The 14,683-nt window shown below is 43.9% G+C and overlaps 1 protein-coding gene across 1 annotated transcript; it reads right to left on the minus strand.

Annotated features, from left to right (window-relative positions):
* Positions 1 to 4,401: 4,401 nt before the first annotated feature.
* On the minus strand, positions 4,402 to 5,807 carry LOC117486608 (gastrula zinc finger protein XlCGF8.2DB-like; the record flags this gene model as incomplete). The annotated part of the gene is made up of 1 exon (XM_034135114.1): positions 4,402 to 5,807. A coding segment is annotated over one exon (1,092 nt), but the record flags the coding sequence as incomplete, so codon positions are not given.
* Positions 5,808 to 14,683: the final 8,876 nt, after the last annotated feature.

Raw genomic sequence — 14,683 nt, forward strand, 5'->3', positions numbered from 1 at the left:
CATGCCTATGGAATGATTTTAGAAGCATAAAAACAAATAAGATCAAAACCAACACATGAGAACACTACGGATATGAAGGTAGCACCTGTAGGAAAGTTAGCAGCAACATCAATCACCAGATGGACGGCAGTGCTGTGTTTTTGGTGTTAAGGAGGCGGACAGCTTCAGGATATCTGCTGTTCTGGAACCTGGATGTTCTGGTCTTAATGCGACTTAAGCCCCGGACACACCAAGCCGATTTCAGCCGTCGATAGATGTCTGGCCGTCGATGAGCGTCCTGTCGCCCTACTCAGATTGGTGTGTCCAGCACCGTCGTATCTTTTCGGCCGTGCCGACACCTTCCGCGGCCGATTCGACTTGTTGAATCGGCCGCGGAGGCTGTCGGCACAAGAAATCAATCTGATTGGCTGTTCAGCTTAGCGACTCAGTGCATGAGAAGCAAAACGGAAGGGAGGTACGCAAACAAACGATTAAGAAGGCACACACAGACGGCATTGTGAACTCTGCCCAGAGGATCATCGGTGCCTCACTCCCATCACTACAGGACATATATAACACCCGCCTCACCCGCAAAGCACTCAGCATTGTGGGTGTCTCCACCCACCCCTCCAACAGCCTCTTCAGCCGCCTGCCTTCAGGAAGAAGGTTCCTCAGCCTCAGCTCGCGCACCTCTAGGCTGGGCAACAGCTTCCTCCACCAGGCGGTCAGGATGCTGAACTCTCTCCCCTCCCTTCCTCCCTTCCTCCCTCCCTCCCTCCCTCCCCCTCTCTGACATCTCTCCCCTGAACTCTCCACCCTGCCTCCCACGCTTCTCCCCTGCCCCAAATGGTCCTGGACTTTAACCTGCCCCTCCATGTGAGGTCGGCCCAGACCGTAGGGGTTTAAATCCTTACTAAAGACTGACTTCTTCTCTCTGGCCTTCTAGTCAGAGCGGAGCACGACTCCTGACATTTCCCTGTGTTTTTGTTTTTTATATTTCTGTTGTAAATTATTGTCTGTTCTTGTGAAGTTTTTTATTACATGTACAGCACTTTGGCTCGACCAAAAATCGTTTTTAAATGTGCTATATAAATAAAACCTGATTTGAATAGACAGTTAACTTGTTAAATAATACAGACTAGAAAATAATGCTTGACTAAACTCCCTAAAATGCGATTACAGAACATGGTTTTCAGCCAGCCAATAAGCAAAAATGATTTAAAAAAACCACAAACTTATTTGACAAATGAAGTGAAGGTTGCATCGGCATCAAGGAAACAGCGAGAACAAAGCAAATGTGTGTGACTCAAGTCCCTTTAATGCTAACTGGTAAAACGGGCACAAAAATAGAAAAATGAATTACCTAATCCAAGACAAGCTTTCCCTTGTGAGCTATCTTTGGAGGCCGCATGCAAGACTGAGATAGGAGAATACACTCTGGTATCCTCAAACCAAAACTTGTATCATTGGTAGTTATCTCCATCTAAAGCAGCAGCTGAACCTGCTGAGAGATTATTATATAATAATAATAATAATAATAATAATATTAATGCAAATCAAGCACACCAAAGCCACACATTGGATAAACCTGAGTTTATATTTTGGAGTGACATAAGAGAAAAACTAATTAAGTATGACATTGTGTCCGCTCAAAAACCCAGTGTAAGTGTGATGTGAGTGACAATTAAAAATACACATAAGTGTTTTTCACACTTTTGCCAGGGACATTTGAAAATAACTTTGGTCAACAACTGGAACAAGGCTGACATTCAATGTACACTGCATAGAGCCAAAAATGGACTTGAAGATATGTCTGCAGTCAGTCGAAGTGTTAACAGCGTGACATAATGAGTGTGAACAGCCATATCTCCTACACCTCAACACAAGAGGCCGATTTAGGATTGTAGGAGATCCGGGGCTTAGCCAGAATGTTGTAGTTGTGGAGCGGCCCCCGGATGTTTCAGAAAACATCCGGGGGCCTGCACAATTATTTTCAAAATAAGAATAGCATTCTGCTCCATGTAGTACTTTTAATTAAACAATATGTCAGATGGATTATAATGTATGTCTTCTGTTTCCTTGAACTAAAGACACCTATTTTAAGTACGGATTATTAGAAGTTCAGGTCGTGCCTTTGCTGAAGGAAACCCTGAAACATGAGATGTGTGTGCTAGCAACATGGGGATTAAAGGATAGCTTCCACTCTAGCATCCACGGGCCTCACCTGCCCATGACCCACTTGGTTGCTAGATAGGTGACAGTGGCCTTGCCAAACTCACACTTTGCCAGATTCAGGTTGCGGTCGAATAGTCCAAAAATCAGCTCCTAAATTCTAACCCTATCGTCTATTCCTTGACCTCTGAGTGAAAGGTCACGGGGTGAAGGGATAGTGGATAGGAGAATTCAAAAGGATTTAGGAGAAGAGACTGCGGTACTTTAGAGAATCGACTGCACTTTCACTATCCGACGTGTTTATGATGCGCCAGCGGACGTCATGAATGTGCGTCTGCTGCTGTGGGGAAACTATGGAAACTACAGTTTTCTATACAGCGGACTACAACATGGATGTTTAATAAGAACGAGGGGCTACTGTAAACTCATCTAGAGACTCTGCACCGTGCTCTGATGCTGTTATGCTTTATGAACGGGGACAACAGAGAAACATATTCTTCATGACCAAAGTTGGAATTGAAATAAAAAAGGAAAGTGAAACTTATGCTCGTCACCCTCTCCCTCCGGTCCACATTAATACAAATGATCCCAATACGTATGATTGTATGAAAAGATCTTAAAATCAATACAAATGTATTTATTATAAACGTTAGTCCTTAACATCTATCACTGTGTATATCACCATTCAAACATCTTTTAAAAGTTGAACAAACCCCACACAGCTTAGTAAAGACTGTGAAATGTTGACTTTATTTGATCATTTCAGTAAAAACTAACGTTCATATTTCTCTTTTTGATTATAATACTGATGAACGTTCAAAACAAAGCACTTTGGCAACTTACCACATACGTTTTAAAATGCTTAATAAGCACCGTAACTTTCATGATATCATTTCTCGTTCATAATCGGTTGTTTCCGTGAACGGCCGACTGTTGTGTGACGGCAAATGCCGCGGCCGCAAGGCATTGTGGGGCAGCATATTCTCCTCTCCTTTAGGTGAGGGAGGTCCAGTGGTTCCTAAGCTAAAGGAAGTTTGAAACCTCCTTTCCTTTCAATTAGAGAATTCGAACGGCACTTATCATGGCTGCCACTGAGGGACTTCCGGGTCATTTCACTCCGTTAGGAAGGTTCCTAAGCTAAATGGACTATTCGACCGCAACCTCAGTGTCAGCGAGGCCTCCGCAAGTCGCTGAAACACACATGTGAGGCTAGCCATATGGGCAGTCTGATTGTTGGAAAAGACAACCACATCATCAAGATACACATTACAGTTGGTCCCTGTTTTTCATGAGTCAGAAGTGGAGACCTACTTTGGTGCATTTGAGCGCATTGCTGCTGCTCTGCGCTGGCCAGAAGATGTGTGGGCCATACTTTTACAGTGCAAGCTAGTCGGCAAGGCTCAGGAGTCTTGCTCTTCAACTGAATACAACTGTAGTTGTGTTTTGGGGAATGATATGTAAGGAAATATTTCAAATAATAGGCTATGAGGTTTCTAAAAGTAGTTTGGTACTCTATTTATGTAAATTTACTGAGGAAATTATTGTAAGTGACAGATAGTTGATCAAAATTCTGCTAATATCCAGCAAGAAAGCTTTCACTCGGAAATCTGGGTAAGGAAGCACCACCAACGAAAAACCAATGGGTAACAATCGTGGAAGAAATCTTTTTGATGGAAAAAATGATTCATAAATTGAGATTACAAGAAACACAACTCAACAGAAAGTGGGAACATTGGACTCAAAACAAAGACATTTGTTTAGAACAATAGTGAACAGATACATGTATCTTCAAGACTATAATAACATGAAGACCTATATATACACCTAAGACCTTTTTTCCTCTCTCAGCTGCTGCTTTTATATCATACCAACAGAAGCAGAAGCGAATACACACCAACATTCATGTCAGTTTACCAAACCGTGTACATTTAGTATATAAGTATAGAGCTTCGTGGCATATCATGCACTTTACATTGTGGATTCTACAAAATTATATTTGATGATATTAACTTTCATTTGAATTATATAACCCAATATTGAAACCTCCTCAGTCTCTGGTTGTAAATGTTGCCTGTTCTGGTCCTCCCTTTACTTGGACCAAACATTTTTTATCACAAACAGTCAATTATATACGACTTACTGGGACTTACCCAAAGAGTTTAAACATAACAATAATCACTGTCTTCAGTCTCAGGTTCAGAAGAGTCTCCAGGGTTGTCCTCAGTCTCTGGTTGTAAATGTCTCTCTGGATCTGAGTTCCTGGCTGGTTCTGGTCCTCCACAGTCCTCTCCATCAGCTTCTGTTTCCAGGTGTTCAGTTTGTCTTCACAGTGACAGGAGTGAATTTGGACTTGGTGATATCAGCCTCCTCCAGCCATTGAAGCTGCTCTCCCTCCTGACTGCTCCAGAGTTGTTCCTGCTCCTCTTTAATGTGTGGGGGGGGCTCTGGGTCCTCCTGGTTCGGCATATGCTGGTTTTGAGTTCCACCTTCCGTAACCAATTCCTCTCCCTGGTGATTGCTGTTAAATGTTTCACCACTGTCGGAAAATGTATTTTTCAAAAAGCTTAACTCGGACAGGCATTCACTGCAATGTTTCCATCATCGTCTTCTCTGTCTCCAGTGTCAGGTTTAGAAGAGTCTCCAGGGTTGTCCTCAGCCTCTGGTTGTAAATGTCTCTCTGGATCTGAGTTCCTGGCTGGTTCTGGTCCTCCACAGTCCTCTCCATCAGCTTCTGTTTCCATGTGTTCAGCGGAGCTGCTGGCTGGAGGCTCTGCCTCTCTGTTCTCCTCAGTTTGAGTTTGATGAAACTGTGAGGACTGATGACCAACACACTTATGTCTTTTGACACGACTACTCCAGGTGGATATTTTGTCACAAACACTGCAGCGGTATGGTTTCTCTCCTGTGTGGATTCTCATGTGTCGATGTAATTGTCCCTTTTTTATAAAGGATTTCTTACAAACTGAGCAGCTGAATGGTTTCTCTCCTGTGTGGATTCTAATGTGGTCCTTTAAAGTTCCACTCACTGCAAAAGATTGATTACAGACTGAGCAGCTGAATGGTTTCTCTCCTGTGTGGATTCTCATATGTCTCTTTAAATCTCCTCTATGTGTTATAGACTTCTCACAGACTGAGCAGCTGAATGGTTTCTCTCCTGTGTGGACTCTAATGTGGTCCTTTAAACTTCCTCTCACTGCAAAAGATTGATTACAGACTGAGCAGCTGTATGGTTTCTCTCCTGTGTGGATTCTCATGTGTCTATTTAAATTTCCACTCTGTGTAAAATATTTCTTACAAAATGAGCAGCTGAATGGTTTCTCTCCTGTGTGGTTTCTCATGTGGTCTTTTAAACTTATTCTATGTGTAAAAGTTTTCTTACAGACTGAGCAGCTGAATGGTTTCTCTCCTGTGTGGATTCTCATGTGGCCCTTTAAAGATCCTCTTTGTGTAAAAGTTTTCTTACAGACTGAGCAGCTGAATGAATTCTCTCCTGTGTGGACACTCATGTGCAGATTTAAATGTCCTCTCTGTGCAAACGTTTTCTCACAGACTGAGCAGCTAAATGGTTTCTCTCCTGTGTGGATTCTCATGTGTCTCTTTAAATGTCCTCTCCGTGCAAAAGATTTCTCACAGACTGAGCAGCTGAATGGTTTCTCTCCTGCACTACGTCTTGAATCACTGACAGGGTCTTGTTTATTTCTCTGAGAGTTTGATCCTGGTTCTCTGGTCTCCTTCCAATCAGCACTGTCTTCAGTGTCTTCAGAAGAGTCTCCAGGGTTGTCCTCAGTCTCTGGTTGTAAATGTCTCTCTGGATCTGAGTTCCTGGCTGGTTCTGGTCCTCCACAGTCCTCTCCATCAGCTTCTGTTTCCAGGTGTTCAGTTTGTCTTTGATGAAGCTGAGAGGACTGAGGTTTCTCTTCATCATCTTCACTCTTCACAGGGACAGGAGTGAATGTGGACTTGGTGATATCAGCCTCCTCCAGCCCTTGAAGCTGCTCTCCCTCCTGACTGCTCCAGAGTTCCTCCTGCTCCTCTTTAATGTGTGGGGGGGGGCTCTGGGTCCTCCTGGGCCAGACTGGAGCTCCACTCCTGCTGCTCAGGGGGAACCTCTTCTTTAACCACCACCAGCTGCTGGACGTCTGCAGGAAACAGGAAACACACAGTAAGAACAAACTGTTAGTGTTAGAATTTAAAATGTAATGACCATTACCAACATTAACATTTCAAATGCTTGCCTATCATTTTGCTAAGTCCCGCCCCCTTTGTATGTCTGTTGGCTCAATTGTCTGTCAATTACACCTTTTTTCCAGATGCTCCGGAGTTTCAGGAAAACAGGTGAGTTAGTACTGTAGCTGATATTAAAGGAAGTTACACTGCTTAGTTTGGACAGGGAGAGCGTGGGGGTGAAGTTTCTTCTTTTCTGTTTGCAGATATGAGTTTCTACATGTAGGTTTGTGTAATTCATGATCATGTTAGTTATCAGGGTTAGATCTGCATTTACTGGCTGTATGAGCTGATGGTGCATTTTAGTGATTGTTTTTAAGGTAAAAGGGCGCTGCTATTGCACAGCTTGCTGACTGCCACTCGTCTACCGGCAGACATCGATCCCCTATTGATATACAATTAAATAAACTTAACACAAAGTAAGGAATTCTGTGTTTGGTAGATTATTTCTTTGTTGTAACAATGCTTCTTGGCAATACATCTGATAACGTTGGAAAGCCTGTTTTCTTACCTTTCAAATGGTGCCACATTTGTGCACACTGTTTCTCCGTGTGGTTAAACACACTGTTTCTGCATGTGCTTCAGTCTCTGTTAAACACACCGTTTCTCCGTGTGCTTCAGTCTCTGTTAAACACACCGTTTCTCCGTGTTGCTTCAGTCTCTGTAAACACCACCGTTTCTCCGTGTGCTTCAGTCTCTGTCAAACACACCGTTTCTCCGCGTGCTTCAGTCTCTGTTAAACACCACCGTTTCTCCGTGTGCTTCAGTCTCTGTCAGACACACCGTTTTCTCCGTGTGCTTCAGTCTCTGTCAAACACACCGTTTCTCCGTGTGCTTCAGTCTCTGTTAAACACACCGTTTCTCCGCTGCTTTCAGTCTGCTTACTTCACCGTTCTCCGTGGCTTCAGTCTCTGTTCAAACACACCGTTTCTCCGTGCTGCTTCAGTCTCTGGTTAAACACACCGTTTCTCCGCGTGCTTCAGTCTCTGTTAAACACACCGTTTCTCCGTGTGCTTCAGTCTCTGTTAAACACACCGTTTCTCCGTGTGCTTCAGTCTCTGTTAAACACACCGTTTCTCGTGTGACTTCAGTCTCTGTTAAAACACACCGTTTTCTCCGTGTGCTTCAGTCTCTGTTAAACACACCGTTTCTCCGTGTGCTTCAGTCTCTGTTAAACACACCGTTTTCTCCGTGTGCTTCAGTCTCTGTTAAACACACCGTTTCTCCGTGTGCTCAGTTCTCTGTAAACACACCCGTTTCTCCGTGTGCTTCAGTCTCTGTTAAACACACTGTTTCTCCGTGTGCTTCAGTCTCTGTTAAACACACCGTTTCTCCGTGTGCTTCAGTCTCTGTTAAACACACCGTTTCTCCGTGTGCTTCAGTCTCTGTTAAACACACCGTTTCTCCGTGTGCTTCAGTTCTGTTAAACCCACACCGTTTCTCCGTTGTGTCTTCAGTCTCGTTAAACACACCGTTTCTCCGTGTGCTTCAGTCTCTGTTAAACACACTGTTTCTCCGTGTGCTTCAGTCTCTGTTAAACACACCGTTTCTCCGTGTGCTTCAGTCTCTGTTAAACACACTGTTTCTCTCTGAAGCTTCCTGAGCTGCTGTTCAGCTGGACGCTAGGAAGCAGAGGTTTGGGAGGATGATGTCTCTGATGCTGTTTAGATTTCTCCAGCACCACAGGGGGTCCTATGTGGATGGCAGCTCCTTCCTCTGCAGATCCAGTTCTCCAGAATTGTCCTAATAAAAAATAAAAATATATATTAATCTTATAAACAAATGATGATTGCAAAATGATGACCATGACCATCCCTAAAGGATTATTTAAAATTCCGTACTGTTTTGGTTTTAAAAATGTCTATCTATACAAAACATGTCTCTGAAGTGTTTTCTTTATTACAGTGTGTGATGTCTTGTCTTTAATGTTAAGCACCTCAGGATATTTTGAGAGGTAGTCGACCATCAATAGGAATGATTAGGCGCGTTCACACCAAGTACTTTGCAGTACTTAGTTCCGGCACTCAGAGCCCCGGCGCTTTTTACCCCAGGGCACTTAGTACAGATTGCGTTCACACCGGAGTACTTTTCCCTGAGGGAAGATTACGCAAATGAGTCGCTGACGTCACTTCTTCTTCTTCTGCTTTGGCTTTACTGGCAGGCCACAAACCACTTCACGGCGAGTACAGTAGGTGGCGGTACGCACCTTAAAGTTGTTTGCAATCCGCTACAAAAACAAGAGAAGAAGAAGAAGAAAAACTTCCCGCGTATACTGCGACGCCCACCCACTCGCTGTACATTAGGCGTCTGTTGTTTACCTTCCGACCTCAGACATGATGGAGATGGAGTCGACTGAAGTTGTGCTGTTTGTGCTCATGTTATACAGCTTTGTAACTGAGTTAATGCAGCCTGAGCAACTTGCGTACAATAACAATAACAAGCCGAGCACGAGTGGTGGTGGAGAACGCTTTTGGCAGACTGAAGGGCAGGTGGCGGTGCTTGATGAAAAGAAACGACTGCAAGATGGACAAGATCAAAACCCAGGTGGCAGCATGTTGCGTATTACATAACCTTTGTGAAAGTAATGAGTACAGGGACGAATGGACTGCCTTACCGGCGACCCAGCTTGATGGGCCAGCCATTGCCGAGGCTGGGGGGCAAGACACACGCACAGCCCTTATGAGGCATCTGAACAGCGTGTAAATTGTACATTGTAAACATTTTGACAATAAAGATGATCTTTTGTACAGTGCTTTTGTTTCTCTCTTTTATTTTCCAGTCAAGACAGGCAACATTACAATAGTGTACAGTGTGGCAATATAATAACAATAAACTGTGCCAGGTGTTTTGTATGCACAGTAAATAGGCTCAGCAGCAAACCCACCTTTATTATATATATATCTTCCTGAGACCCACTGCATCCGTCTGCCATAAACACTATGGAAACATACATGTTAGTTTCGGCCCATAGTGGACTCCATTTTGTGTTGTGTGAAATGGGGGGGGAATTAAAAGTTTGCAAATCCCCATGTCCTCCTCAGAGGACAATCATAAAAACATTTAGTTTTAGGTCAAATAATATTTAAAATGATATAAATTATCATATTTGTGTATGTGCCCCTGCCATTCCTCCACAAGGTTGCAACATTGATGATAAATAAATGACAAATAAAGCTTTGCCAGTTTATAACCGATGAAACATGATGGTATCAGAATAATCACTTACATGTGATGTATAGGATGCTACACAGGTCACTAAAGATAACGTGTCAGGAGAAATAAGCAAGATACAGGATCTGTTTAATCGCCATGTAGGTTCTCTTTATTGCACTCTCAAGACATAACAGTAAATAGAACATTTTTAATGTAAATAAAATAGAAGTTGTACATGTAAGTTAACATTATCAATATAAAATAAAGTGTCAGTTGTATCAAGACTATATAATAACAGTAATAACTATAATATAAAATAAACTGTCCCAGGTGTAGGGATAGGCTCAGCAGCATACACACCTTAGTGCAAAGTTGTGTGTCAGTATTAATAAAAACAATACAAAATAAACTGTCCCAGGTGTAGGGATAGGCTCAGCAGCAGACATTGTTAACAGTGGCAACTATAGGGAGGAAGACCTGTTGGCTTTCACTAGCTGGGAAAGCACTTCCAGAAACCCATTCTGAAAAGTGGTTTGCCGCTCATCCTGCACCGACACTTCATCCTGGTGCTCCATCATCGTGAGCATCTTGTCCTCCGTTTCCTGGGCCTTGGTGAACAGCACCATCTGATCCCCGTGCATCGACTCTTTCACCACAGCACGCCGGTCCTCCAACGCCTCGACGGTGTCAAAGAAATTCACATCCCGTGCCCGCTTTCCTAAGAGGGGAAATAAGCAAGATACAAGATCTGTTTAGTCGCCATGTAGTTTTACAACATACGAGGAATGTGTTTACTAGTCAACATTGGACAGGGTGCAGGCCGGGACAAGACAGTGTACACAATGCAGGTGTATAGTAGAAGATAATATAGGAGCAAATAGCATAAAATATATATATATATATATACACACACACACTGAGTCTGTGTGTGTGTGTAGCTGCCGCTCAAAGTGCCCTTATTTATTGTTTTGTATTTTTGAAGAGTGCTTCATGTATGTTTGAACTTTGTTTAATTTTGTTGAGGCAAGTTTTCTTACCGGAAGTCATGTGACCTCTAGCCCGGATGTTTACAATGTTTGTCAGAGAGTAAAAAGGGCGCGAACATTTGTAAACACCGGTCTAGGCGAATACGTTTTCACGCTGTTTCATAATTGTACCAAGAAGGAAATAAACGTGATTGTGAACATCAGTTCGATGCGTAACGTTCTTTCAAGACCAAGTTACAGTGTGTGTACCTTTGCGTTTGGTTGCTGGTAAGGAGGACGAGCAAGCGCTGTGATCTGGAAGGGAAAGCTTGCTTGTTTCCAATCCCGAGAGTTGTCCATCCTCGCCTGAAACAGACGATTAGTGCCATGAGTTAGTGAAGCAAATTACAGAAACACTGCACAGTTATTCACAAGTCAAAACGTTTTCATAGCGGCCGAGAATATCTAGCTAGCTAGATGTTATTAGCCAGCTCGGGGGGCCGGTGTTAGCCAGTTCAGCCTAGCATGGCTAGCTTGATCTACTGAGCAAATAAAAGTACATCTGAGACCATTATTGTGCAGATTAAAACCCCAGTGCATGTAGTTGATTTTACCTTCGTCGTGGTCGTTTGAGCGGCCTCCCATACCATCGTGCCCGAATCGAAGGTCGATGCTGTCCCGGAGAAAAGGTCTGTGGCGCTCGTACCATTTACTGGTCTTCCAGTCGTTACCACTCTTGTTATAATAGTCTTTAATTTGTTTGTAGTCCTGCCTGAGTTTCTTTATTTTGAGCCGGCGTGCCGTGGCGCTGTGCACGATTCCCAGGTCGAGTAACTTTTTCGAACAATGCTCGAACATTTTGGAGTTGGGTACTGGCTTCAGTAGCATTCCCTGGGTCGCGTCCTCGGAGTAGATTTCCAGAAGCGCCGACACCTCCTCATCACTCCACCGCTCCGATGATTTATTGATGCTTGCCATAACTGCTTTCAAAACAAACTACTCTCCGTTGGTGCGCTGGGTTTTTGTAGCGAGCAAATAAAATGGCGGCTCTACAAATCATTTCAGAGTTTTACGGGCGCGGTTTGCAATTCGCCCAGCCAATCAGAACTGGGGCACTTTTTTTCCCCAAGGAAAGTACGATCTCTCAGCAGGCACTAAAAATGGGGATAAAAGTTCCCTAGATTAAGTACTCTTTTTGGTGTGAACGCGACATAAGGGGTACTAACGGAACTAAACGCGAAAAGTACGGGGAAAAGTACTCCGGTGTGAACGCGGCTATTGTCCTTTTATTTCAAAGATGTCAGCCCTTATTTTAAGCCAAGGAAGCTCAGGAATGGCGAGATCAGTGACTCCCTCTGGTTTCTGGGCTGGAACTGCTGGCATGTCCCACAATTCTCGACCATTTGTTCTATCTCTCTTGACATACCTGGCCAGTACCAGTGCCTTCTGGCAAGTGCTTTTGTCCGCTGCATTCCTTGATGAGCCACATGTAATGTTTGCAGCATGTCACTTCTCATCGAGCTCGGGAGGATTATCCTGTCACCTGCAAACATTATCTCATCTATTACTGACAGAGTATGTCTGATAGGCCAGTATTGAACCAGTTTAGTGTGTACTTGTTTTCTGTGTCGTGGTCAGCCCTGTCTGTGTGTTTCCTGAAGCAGCTGTAGTATTTCATCATTAGCTGTTCCACTTTTGAGCATTTGCAGCATCTCAGTGCTCAAAGCGTCTGTTGGCTCCAGAGCATAGACAACTTTCTCATCTGTGATGTTGTCAACAGTTGAATGTTCATCATGTGTGACAGCTCGTGAGAGTGTGTCTGCAATCAGTAGGTCTTTACCTGGTGTGTAGATGACATTCAAGTCATATCGATGCAGCTGGAGGAGCATTAGTTGGAGTCTGGAAGGAGCTCCAAGCGGCTTTCTCAGAATGCTTTCCAGAGGTTTGTGATCTGACTGCACATCCACTTTCAATCCGTACACATACTAATGGAACCTCTTAACAGAGAAAACAATTGCTAATAGTTCCTTTTCAATTGGAGCATAGATCTTTTCTGTGTGTGTTAGTGCTCTTGATGCATAGGCAATTGGGTGGCCCTTGTGCATTAGACATGCCCCGAAACCATCTTTGGATGCATCTGCCTGTATGTGAGCTGTTTCCTTGGGTCAAAATAACTGAGTACAGGAGCTGTAATGAGAGCATCTTTCAGTTTTTTGACTGCTTCATCATGTTCGTGCTGCCACAGCCACACACTGTCTTTTCTCAACAGCTCTCTCAGTGGTGCTGATATGGTGGCCTCACCTGGGATGTACTGATCTAGGTATTGTATCATGCCCAGCAATCGCTGTAGTCCTGCTTTGCCAGTTGGTGTTGGCATGCCTGTGATAGCCTTGATCTTAGCGTTGTCTGCTTTAACACCTTCTGAAGTGACAGTATGGCCCATGTAGTGGACACTGCTCACCTTGTACTGTATCTTGTCTTTGTTGAACTTCACATTAGCCTCCTTTGCTCTGGCTATCACTTTCTGTAATATCTCATCGTGTTCTTTCTCTGACGATGCAGCAATTATCATCTGCAATGATGTGGATCCCTTGGATATCTCCAAATGTCTCACGGTTAAGTTGCCGGAAAACCTCACTTGCTGACTTGATCCCAAATGGAAGACGTTTAAAGCGGTATCTCCCCCATGGTGTGTTAAATGTGCACAGTAGGGAGGACTATTTATCTAGCTTTACTTGCCAATATCCATCTTTTTCATCCAGCACTGTGAAAAGTTTCTTACCAGCTAGTTTGCACAGAACTTCATCGGTCGTCTGAGTATAGCTTTGTTTAAGGCCTCCTTCACACGGGACCGTTTGCGTTTATGCACAGTATGCGTATTCAAAAAAGTCTTCCGTTCACATGCATTCGTTTCATTTCACGTGTCTGTTCAAACGAGACCGCTGGAAACGCTGTAGTACATATGCCGGGACTGTAAGTGGCGCTGTAACTTCCGCCAAAATACACCAAAAGCCGCAAAGAAGAGCAGCCTGGAGCAGCCCCGCCGCAATGTTGCCATGGCTACCCTTCTGTTTAAGCCCCGCGGTGTATTTAGCAACATGTAGTTCATGTAATTCTCCATGTCCACTTGTTGCTGATGGTTGTGGTAGAGGAGCTGTAGATTTTGCACTAATATCTGTAGCATGGTCAGTAGCAGTAGCACTAGCAGTAGCTACTGACAGGAGGAAGTGTGTGTGGCGATTGCTGGTATTCAGCGTGATATAGTCATTTCCTCAGCATATGGATAAATACAACGGGGAAGTTAACTGAAAGAAACCGAATCTGTGGATATTGCATCGACCGACCAAGAAGCACGTCTCCGTGGAGAGGACGCGCTCAGAAAGAGAGATATTCTCTACAAACACCGGGTGAGATGCTCCTCTGGGACACGCCGGTCCTCGTGAACAATAATGGCCTGGATTAGGCAGTAAAGACAAGTTGGGTGTGTCGCAGAGCGGACTGTTTAATTTTGTTTGTGTTGTTTTGCTGGAAAATTGTCAATATAATGGATCAATGCATGAAATCTGACTCTGTTTATTTTGTTTAAGGAGTATATTGGGCGTTAACAATTCTGGTTTGCCTTTTATAATATTATTTCATTCAAGAACCCCTTGTGCGTTTAATTAACACAGCTATTTTTGATAGTTGCTACAGCAGTGAGCAGGAGAGGTGGGGAGAGGCGGGGCTATCGTTATTTTTTTAGGAAATATTCGTATAGAGGCGATTACACGGACTCGTTTGACCCCCCAGAGCGTTTCGTTTGCAAATCTATCCACCTTGGGACCCGTTATCGTTTGTGGGGTCAGTTTCTATCGGCCTCGTGTAAATAATAGGGCTATACGCACGCGAAACTATGCAGATACAAGCAGTTTTCTCCTCGTGTAAACGGCGCCTAAGTCACTGGGATCCAAGCAAACCCGTAACTTTTTTTCTGTGATCACCAGGCTATTAACCCATGGTGTAGGCTCAGTTACCTGTGCAATAACATCAGCTTGTAACAAGTCATCGAGGGTGGCTCTGAGTCTGTCCATTACTGCCAGTGGTATTTTCCTACAGCCATGTATGACAGGTGTGGCATTGGGGTCAGTGTGGATGTGATATTCTCCAGCAAACTCACCTAAACCCTCAAAGACAGTTGGGTGCTGAGCTAT

Source organism: Trematomus bernacchii, unplaced genomic scaffold (genome assembly GCF_902827165.1).
Source record: "Trematomus bernacchii unplaced genomic scaffold, fTreBer1.1, whole genome shotgun sequence".
Taxonomy (NCBI): domain Eukaryota; kingdom Metazoa; phylum Chordata; class Actinopteri; order Perciformes; family Nototheniidae; genus Trematomus; species Trematomus bernacchii.